Below are 10,405 nucleotides of genomic sequence, written 5' to 3'. Positions count from 1 at the left end.
ATTTTATTAAAAAAAATCAAAATCTCTCTTTATAAAAAAAAACATCAACTTTTTATCAAGAAATATTTTAATTTTTTTTCTGTGTATAGAATAGAAAATAAAAAATTATTTCATTAAAAATATTTTGGGAAGTTCAAATTATTTTTTTGTAAAAAATAAACGAAATGATAATATTTGTAATATAACATTTTTTATTAGAGGTATATGTCATTTATATTAAACTGAAAGGATATATCTGATATTTCTATAAATAGATGGGATAAATCTTGCATTTCGATTAAACACGAGAGATACTCTTGATATTTTACCATAAATAAATAAGGCAATTTATTGAAAAAAAATAATATAAACAAACAAATTCCACATATAACATCATTCAATTATGGGAAAATAACACATTTATATCATGTGTTTTAGTGAAATGTCGAGTTTAACCATCGGTTTTCAAAAATGTCGAGTTCATACCCCCTGTTTAACTAAAATGACGAAATTATACCCTCTGGTTAACTAAAATGGCAAAATTATACCTTGAAATGAATAACAGCGTCACAAATCTCCTTTTCATTGATATTAACTCTTATATAATAAAAACCGAATCAAATCTAAATCAGTACCCTAACTTCCAAATTCTCAATTTTGAAATAAAAATAGCCTTAAATTGAAATTAAATAATAAAACTCATACCTTCTAAGAGATGACTTCTTTCCGTGTTCGAATTGTAACTCTAAATCCTTGATTATCTGTTCGAATATGCGATTTTGATGACCCATTTACCTCTTTCTGTGTTCTTCACGATTAAGAGACTGTTGTTTATTTTTTTAGTTTTTAAATAAATTATATATATGGCACGAATGACTAAAGATAATTGGTGTTTATATATAAATATTATAGTCAACGTCAATGAAAAATCAATAAAAAGAATATTCGTGACACTGTTGTCTATTTCAGGGTATAATTTCGTCATTTTAGTTAAATAGAAAGTATAATTTTGTCATTTTAGTAAAACAAAGGGTATGAACTCGACATTTTTGAAAACCGAAGATTAAACTCGACATTTCACTAAAACACAGGGTATAAATGTGTTATTTTCCCTTCAATTATTAGTTTGACAAAAAAAAAAACATCTTCACTTAAACAGTTAACCTTTAAGCTCAAGTGGAGCTTTCCTGTAAAGTCTAAAGACAATAAAAATATGGGATTAACGCTAAAAACAAATGAAAGTATGCGATCCAATAACAGGAACAACGAAAAGACAAATTTATCCCTTGACTGCTTAAGAAACCTTCATGGCATAACTATTTACCCAACCAGCCAATTCTAGCTCCACCGTATGTTCAAAAGATAAATACATAACATGACTGAGAGAGACATCTGAGCTTGTGAGCTATATCAAAACCCAGCCTCTGCACAGCAATACTTAACCTCAAATCCATACCACAACAACAAAAAACATCAATAAACACACCCAAAAAAAAGTCACGTAAATATAATTTATACCTTCAAGACAAGTGCTTCCACATAGCCGGACGATCTCTCGATATAACAAGAGCCCGGGAGCCCGAATAGTCGAAAGACGGCATGTACATGTCTTCCGGGCCAATGATCTCCCGGGCCTCCTGATTGGCTTTCCCGTGATCGGCAGGCCCAAACAACTGAACTTCATCGTCCCTCGCGGTGTCGAATGCAAACAACCCGAGCCCGGAAACACCCATCACAAGACTCGAGCTTCCCCAAACTTGGGTGATCACGGAGTGGTTGAGGTCCGCATTGCTCTCGGGCAGCATGTACTTGGCAAAAAGCCTCTGTTTTCTCAATGAAAAGTGCTGTATCTCCGAGGTGCACTGTCTTTTGAAACCCTGCTTCAAGTTCGTGCAGCCGAGGAGGACCGATTCTCCTCGAGAGAAGACCGAGCTCGCGCTCGACCCATGTCTTGACATCCTAATCCCAACCCCAGAAGGATGGCGAAAGTCGAGGACGATTATGGAATCTTGCGTGCAAAACACCCCGTCGTTTCCTTCGGCTTCGGACGAGCTTAACCTAGAAATTCAGTCAACTTTTGACTCAGCAACAATACTAATGATTAAGTCAAATGTACTTTACAAGTTGTGGCAGATTCAAAGTTTTCCGAGTTCAGAGACTAAGGACCAGTATTCCAAATCTGTAAAGTTCAGGGCCACAGGTACAAATAAAGCAATAAATAAATACTCGCCTTTGTCGAATGCCTCCACATAGTTCGGCGTCAGCGTTACTGACATGAAGGGCCGAGATTTTCCTACCAAAAGGAACTGATAATATCGCCAGAGGGCCGAGGGAGTTCACATCCCAGAGAGAGACGGATTCAGTTTCAGCAATGGCTATTTTCCCTCTGTTCCTCCACTGCAACGGGCTCGAGAAGTCCATCGACGCCACAGGCTTGGGCACGTCCCATCTCATGATCCGCTCCCCGTCGCGAATATCGTACACGCTCACGGCCCTCTGACAGCTGGCAGCCGCAGCGATGAGGGGCCCGCTGGGCCTGTACCACCACTGCTCGACGAGGCTGTTGCTGTTCGAAGACGAGATCCTCGCCCCTGACACGTTGTTGGGCAAGGGGCCGAGCGCCAGCCTCGACGCCGGCAGCGGCAGAGCAGCAGCCCCGTTCTCGATGTGGAAGGCTCTCACATCTTTGGTGTAGAAATCCCACGAGCAGAATCCCGAATCTGCAGAGTTCCCGGCGGACGCAGCGACCACGTATCTTCCGACACTGCCGTCTGCACTCGGGGCACGGATCAGCCAACAGTCTCTCCACAGATTTGGGGAAATTCCTGTAGGAGGCTTGTATACAGCCTTTTCCTGAGACATGTTTGAAGATATCATCAGATATTTCCAATCATCCTAGACCACAAAACAAAATTTTACAGTTCTGCTATGTGTGTGTAGTTCATCATGGGAAACAGACTAGTGAGTCCCTTATAAAATTAAAACCCATAAAATAATCAGTCTGAATTCATCTATGTCGTTTAAATTTGAGCAAAAAATTCCCTAATTCCAATCACCACCATAACCCATATTTCATATCTAATGGAATTTACGAAATGTTTGTTCAATCTTTTTTGGACTGTATTTCACAAAACTTCTAAGAAGCAATTTAAATTCTTCGTTCAAAATTCAATGGCTTCCTTAAAACTTGAATATTTTACTCATTATAACCTGCTCAAAACTATCTGTACTAAAAACATCACAAAAGAAATTACCTCGGTGTTAACAACGTCGTGAAAGCTACACGAGCCATCATGATGAGCAAGAAGAACCGAATCACCCTCCGCCACAAACCACCCGCCCGTGGTAGTCTTCGCTCCGATCTCATTCAACTGGTCCAAGCAATTATCCTCGAGCTCCTCCTCCAAACCCATCTCCTGCTTGCTCTCCTCGTCCCCGTCAAACTCCTCGATCCGCTCATCACTCGTCAACACAACTTCAACCCCGTCATCTCTAACCACCGCAACGTCCGGACCACTTTCCTCGTTTTCATTCTTCGAGACATCTGCTTCTTTGACCTCGCCAGTTTTCGGTTGGCCCCCGCTCAGGGAAGCCAAAAACTCGACTTCTATCGGGTTATCATTGATCAAGATCAAAGCTTTACCATTATCATCACTATCACCATCATTAGAACTACCCGACAAAGCCTTTGGATTGGTCGCCCGGTTTCTGAGCAACTTTTGATGAGGAAAAAGCCTTGCTTCCATTTCCTCCGGATTTAACCCTTTTGCGGAGGAGCTCGCTGGCTTAGAGTCTGATCCCCCGCTGACTTTTCCCATGGCTTTCTCAATCCCTGTAATCTTGTCCTGAATGTCCAAGAGAATCACCTTCGAAGCGTCAGGGTTGTTCTGATCAAGAATCTCCTTGGTCCTCTTGATATCAGAAGCGATTCTCTTGACCTTCCCTTCCAAAAAGGCGAGCTTTTCGTGTAGTTTGCTCTGGTACTTGTTCTCTTTTGCACCCGAAACCTCCAAAACAGTCACTTCCTTGACCACGGCTTTTTTCTCCACTTCCTTGTTCCCCAAATCAAGACCATAACTGAACTTGGCCGATAATGAATCCACATCTTCTCGAACTCTCCTGCTGCTTCCTTTACTTGTATCGCCATTCAAGCTGATTCCCCCTTTAATGCTAACCCTAGAAACCCTAACCCCAATCTCGACCCCCAACTCTGTCGATTTCACTCCCAAACCCTTCCTTTCCTTCCCGAAATCAGAAACCCTAACCCTAGAGGCAGAACCGGATTTACTTGCACTGAAAGCCGATCTCTCCACCGAAACCCTACTCCGGCCACGGACGAGCTCCGACGGACTCGGGCTTCGGCCCCTCGGCGCTGACGAAGTGGACCACCGATTGGCTCCGGCAGGCCCATCGGGCCGGGTCTTGGGCCGGGTGGCGGGACGGAGTTGGGTCCTGGAAACCGGCCCACGAACTGAAGAAGTGTTCTCTTTTCCGACTGAGATCGGGACCGGAGTGACGGACCTTGATGGCTTCAGTAGTTTTGCTGCTCCGGCGGACGAAGAAACAACGGTGTTTCGGTCATTGGGCCGGCGAGCTGACGTGGCGGACATCGAGTGCTTTATAATTATAAATATATATTATTATGTGCTGCCAGAGAAATGTGAAGAACGATGAGCGGTTCTTTGGACAAGATTGTAGAGAGAGAGAGAGAAGGAGAAGAGGAAGAAGAGAACGTGGCTTTGTTTGAGCGGGAAAATAAGATTTAACTTTTGAAATTCGTCAATGATTAGCCCATGGGGTAAGTACAGAATGGCAGCCTTTTCTCGTGTTGGGCTGAGCCCAGGTCCAGATGAAAAATAAATAAAAATAAAAGAAAGGCCTGAAGCACGTGATACAAAAAGGACAAAGAGATGCGGTAAATGGACAGATTTATTGTAAGGAAATGGGTTAGTTTGGATTAAAATAATAGGGATATTTTTTACTCTCGGACTAAAATTTAAGAATTTTTCTATGTTTTTTTTCAAAAAAATGTCACAACTAGCACCATTTAAGGAGAGAGAATTATTTTTTCCCTAGTCTAACCTTATCTCATTTATTTATTTATTTTTCATTGTTTTCTTTTTATGTGTAATGACCATTTTGACCTAAATTTTTTCTTTTATGTTGAATAAATTATATTTTAATAAAAAAAAAATAAGAGAGGGAAAGAATGAAAGATAGAAATCTAAATTTTAAAAGTCCATAACTCTTGATTCCGAATTACGTTTTCGAATTTTTTTGTATCAACGCGAAGCCCTCGGTGATTTCATTTAAGACCAATCTTGACCATTTTTTGTTTTAAGATTAAATTTCGTGACAACATTGTCACGGAACTATTAATAATTTAGTGAAAACATGCTCACGAAATTTAATTTTTCTTTGACAAACTCGTCAAGAGTCATTTGATTCTTTAACAAATAATGGTTACAAAGTTACTCATGTAGAGGTTTAAAAAAAATTAGTGTTTCATTTTTTGGTTTTTAGGTATTCAGAAGTTGACACCAAACCACTAGTTTTCTGGACCATGAGATTATGGACTAATTTCTCGAGACATTCAAAAATTACGTGACAATGTCTTCAAGAAAATATTATGTTTTCTAACTTTGTTGTCACGAAATTTTGGACAATAAGGTCACGAAATTTATGGATTTCATGACAACATGGACACGAAATCTTGACATTTTGTGACTTTGTAGTCACGAAACAAAGACCATATCGTTAAAATAAAAATAATAATTTTTTACAACATAGTCACAAAATTTATTTTTATTTTTGGGGCAAATTCGTTCTAGATAACTTGATAATTTGACAAATAGTGGTTTTCAACGTGATGTCTAGTCGATGTTGGAATTTAAAAATAAAAATAAAAAAAAATTTAAGAACTATAAATGTCAACCTTACATGAGATAATGTCTTGTATTATTTTGTTGGATTAAATTTCCTTACTAATGTTATTCTTTAAAAATTCAAGAAAATGATATATTTTAAGGGACATGTAAGCAATTTATGTTAATTTTCAAATTTACAGAATGAAACATGTTCTTTTCGCAGACCAAGTTATTATGGTCTCTAGAAAATACAATATTTCGTGACCACAGTTATCACGAAACTACTCCGTTTAGTGACCAAAAGGTCAACAAGTTTCGGCATTTCGTGACCACAAGGTCACCAAATTTCGGTGTTTCTTGACCAAATTGTCAAAGAAATTATGGATTTCATGACACTACTGTCTTCCCGATTTCCGTATATTTCCTGACCACATCGTCACGCAACATAGACAACATGGTCACGAAGCGTGATGATTTCGGGACATCCTGATCACGAAATTAGTTTTTTTTCAAAATTCGACCGGTACGACTTGATTCGAAGAAAAGTAATGGTTTTCAGTCTGGTGATGAGTGGGGATTGAAATATAATTCCTGATTTCGGGACAACATGATCACGAAGTGTGGTGATTTCGTGACATCCATGCAATCCAACATTGTATGAGATTGTGAGATAATGACTTGTATTATATCGTATAAATATAATTCCTCACAAAGTTTATCATATAAAAAAATCGATAAATGATATATTTCAAGGTAATGGTAAGCTATTTTTAAAATTTACGTAACACAACATGTGATCTCGTGATCCAAATGTGACAACGTCTTATGTATATAAGGATTTTTTTTATTAAGATATCTACCAATTGACATTTTCCTCAAAACTATTCTTATTTCCTTGACCAAGTTATTATGTTACATTTTCTCTAGAATATACAACATTTTGTGACCACAATCATCACAAAACGGTTCCGTTTCGCGGCAACAAAGTCATAAAATTTCAGCTTTTCGTTGTTTTGTGACCAAATTGTCACGAAAATTATGGATTTTGTGACCACTGTGAAAACGAATTCTGCATATTTCATTACCAAATTGTCACGCAATAAAGACAACATGGTCACGAAGCTTACTGATTTCGTCACGAACCAACACGACTTGATTAGAAGAAAAGTAGTGGTTTCCAGCCTGGTGATGAGTAGGGGTTGATATTTAAAAAAAATTGCAATATGAATAAGGTAATCCAATATTGTATGAGATCATTAGATAGTAACTTGTATTATATTGTAGAAATATAATTCCTCACAAATATTATTGTTGTCGGCCTATCGATGACCGACAGGGGCAAAACCGTCACGCCACGTCTCGGCCGGTGCCCGGCCAACAAAGGCCCGTCCGCCCGACCCCTGGCTGGACAAAGACCGTCAGGGCACCTCCCGGCCGGCCAAAGTCTCGCCCGGCCAAGGTACGGCCCAAGTTCACTCGGCCATTGGCCGGTCCAGACCTTTCACTCGGCCAATGGCCGATCAAGATTCACCCAGCTAATGGCCGGCCCAAGTTCACTCGGCCATTGGCCGGCCCAAGCAGTTCACTCGGCCAATGGCCGAGTGAACCTTCACAAGCAGTTCACTCGGCCAATGGCCGAGTGAACCATCATCCGGCCAAGCAATTCACTCGGCTAATGGCCGAGTGAACCTTCATCCAGCCAAGCAGTTCACTCGGCAAATGGACGAGTGAACCTTCATCCGGCCCAACAGTTCACTCGGCCAATGGCCGAGTGAACCTTCTCCCGGCCCAGGCGCTTCACCCGGCCGAGGGCCGAGCCAACTTCATCCAGCCGAGGGCCAATGGCCAAGCCAACTTCATCCGGGGTGATGGAAGCCTGGTGTGTGCAAAGGCTGTGGGATCCGTGACGTTGTCTTTTGAAGACCGCACTTTAAACTTGAATAATGTTTATTTTGTTCCTACCTTTGGGAAGAACTTAATATCCGCTGCTCTTCTTCTTGAGCAAGATTATTGTTTAAAGTTCATTAAGAATGGAATTCGTATTTCGTTTCCTGATAATTCTTTTGTCACTGATTCATGTATGAAGAATGTGTTGTCAATGGTGCCTTCAAGAAGAGTTGTAGTATTTATATTGTACATTTGATGTAATAAAGTGTCATGAAGACTCTTGCTTGTAATTGCTTATTCATTAATAAAAAGTTGAAACGTTCATTCATTCCTCCTTGTCTGTTTGAAACTTTATGATAAAACATTAGTCTTTAGTCCATAAACAAACTAAACAACTTACGAAGAGACAAATGTAGATTTGCATGAACAAACTCTTCGTAGTTTGCTTAAAATGATATATAGCCCAGGCTTGGCCGAGTATAGCCCTTGGCAAAGGATAATGCAGGTTGACGTCAGTGGCATGTCCTAGGCAGAGGATAATGTAGATCGGCGTCAGCGGTATGTCCTTTGGCAAAGGATAATGTAGGCTGGCGTCATTGGCGTGTTCCTTCGCCGAGGATGGGCCTCTGACACCGAGGTCGAGCTCGACCAAGGGCGAGCTGACGAGCTCGACTACGGGCGAAGTGACGAGCTCGACCAAGGGTGAGCTAACAAGCTCGACCGAGGGCGAGCTGACGAGCTCGACTACGAGCGAAGTGACGAGCTCGACCAAGGGCGAGCTGACGAGCTCGATCGAGCGAAGGGACGAGCTCGACCAAGGGTGAGCTGACGAGCTCGACCGAGCGAAGTGACGAGCTCGACCAAGGGCGAGCTGGCGAGCTCGACCGAGCGAAGTGACGAGCTCGACCAAGGGCGAGCTGACGAGCTCGACTAAGGGCGAGCTGACGAGCTCGACTAAAAGCGAAGTGACGAGCTCGACCAAGGGCGAGCTGACGAGCTCGACTAAGCGGAGCGAAGTGACGAGCTCGACCAAAGGCGAGCTGACGAGCTCGACCAGGGGCGAAGGGACGAGCTCGACCAAGGGCGAGCTGACGAGCTCGACCAAGGGCGAGCTGACGAGCTCGACCAAGCGAAGGGGCGAGCTCGACCAGCCCAAGTGGCGAGCTCGACCAGGCGAGCTCGACCAAGCGAAAGGGCGAGCTAAGGCCGAGGTCGGCCTCGCGGGGTCGAGCTCGGTTTTTGGGCCGAGGCTATCGGGCCGGCCCTTGTCCGAACAGGCCCACGGGCCGATCAATGGCCAGGGCAAGTCTGACCGATTTTTCCCCTATGATTGGTCGCGATTGGGGCTGGGTCGATAACATTAGCCCCCCGAGTTTATCGCTGAGTGAAGCTCGTGTGGTAAACTCAAGGTTCTCATCATTGTCGGCCCATCAGAGCGATCCATCGCGAAGACAGGTTTGGCCGAACCCCCTTTTACTATTTATCTTATTTTTTTCTTCCTCTGGTTTCTTTTTGTTTCTGCCTCGCTACACGTGCCCATGGTCCCTACCCACCACCTGTCTGGGCGTGGGTCCGTTGAAGATGACCTCTTCCCTTTGTTCGAGAATCAAGATGTAAACCTAGATGATCTTTGGGCGCAACTTTCATCCCCTGTGGATACCCAGAACGTTGTGCCTCCATCACCGCCTCTGGGCAATAGGTCGGTCGAGATGGCTGGAGACGATCTTCGCTCAGTCGATTCATGGCTAGCCGACGCGGAGGAGGGTACGCGCATCGGAGACGTTGCCGGAGGGGACCCCGACGCCGTCGGGGATGCGCGCGGCTTGGGGGAAGGTGCGCCCGCCGAGGCGAGCCCGCGCGAAGGTGGGTCGACCCTCGTCGGCCTTGTCTGTGCTGGAGGTGTTGCCGGGAGAGGGCCAGGTCGCGCTGGTGGAGCGCCCGCCCGGGAAGGAGTCGCGCCGGCCGAGCCGGGCGCAAGGAGGGCCGCGCCGGTCCTGGGCGGCGATGGGGGGCCGCCGGAGGCGGGCGGCGTCGTTGGCGGCAGCGCCGACGCCAGAGACGAGGAGCGCCGGTCCGATAGCGCCGAACAGGGGGTGGCGGCCGAGGCGCTAGTTGCCCTAACCCTAGGGGTTGGCGGCGTTCCACCTGGTAGGCCGGTCGGTCGCCGTGAGGGTTCTGCAATTCGTGGTGACCTGGACTACTCGGGCGTTGACGTCCCGAGCTCGCTCTCGATCGTCAGTTTTGCGAGCTTGAGGAAGCGTTACGGCATCCCGGATTCGGTGTCGATCTCGAGGCCGTTGCCCGACGATCGCCCGACTCGCCCCCCGAAGGGATATGCGGCCGTCCACGAGGCGAGCCTTCGCGGAGGGCTATGGTTACCCTTTCAACCGGTGATCCAAGAGTTATTGATTCGGTTGGGGGTGCACGCGTCGCAGATGTCTCCGTCCTTCTACCGGGCAATCGCCGCGTGCCATATGATGCTCTACCGAGCAAAGAAACGGGCAGTCACCGCGGATGACATCCAAGACCTCGTGGTCGTCCGCGGGGTCCCGGGGAAACCGGGCTTCTACTGCGCGTGCCCTCGGAAGCGCATCTCCATCGTTACCAAAGTTACCTCGAAGCATCGGTACCCTTGGGTGTGGGTTTCCGAGTCGACCTTCGGGGCGGCGCCG

General features: G+C 44.7%; 1 protein-coding gene across 1 annotated transcript; it reads right to left on the bottom strand.

Moving 5' to 3' along the window:
* Positions 1-1,238: 1,238 nt before the first annotated feature.
* Positions 1,239-4,712, bottom strand: LOC149393476 (Transducin/WD40 repeat-like superfamily protein). Its single transcript, XM_089617497.1, has 3 exons — positions 3,234-4,712; positions 2,210-2,832; positions 1,239-2,037 (listed from the first exon to the last, which is right to left on the bottom strand). The coding sequence occupies exons 1-3, from the start codon at positions 4,587-4,589 to the stop codon at positions 1,500-1,502; spliced, it is 2,517 nt and encodes an 838-aa protein (XP_089473623.1). The 5' UTR covers positions 4,590-4,712; the 3' UTR covers positions 1,239-1,499.
* Positions 4,713-10,405: the final 5,693 nt, after the last annotated feature.

The sequence above is a fragment of the Urtica dioica genome, chromosome 6 (assembly GCF_054948205.1).
Source record: "Urtica dioica subsp. dioica isolate 48M chromosome 6, U.dioica_male_clone48M_v1_H2, whole genome shotgun sequence".
In the NCBI taxonomy this organism is placed as follows: domain Eukaryota; kingdom Viridiplantae; phylum Streptophyta; class Magnoliopsida; order Rosales; family Urticaceae; genus Urtica; species Urtica dioica.
This window is presented reverse-complemented; position numbering and strand designations above follow the sequence as displayed.

Excerpts from the sequence above, each read along its gene's own strand:
- LOC149393476 (XM_089617497.1), bottom strand. The coding sequence starts at position 4,589 with ATGTCCGCCACGTCAGCTCGCCGGCCCAATGACCGAAACACCGTTGTT. Across the intron at positions 2,833-3,233 it reads ACGACGTTGTTAACACCGAG|GAAAAGGCTGTATACAAGCC; the intron begins GTAATTTCTTTT and ends AACATGTCTCAG. Across the intron at positions 2,038-2,209 it reads TGTGGAGGCATTCGACAAAG|GTTAAGCTCGTCCGAAGCCG; the intron begins GCGAGTATTTAT and ends CTGAATTTCTAG.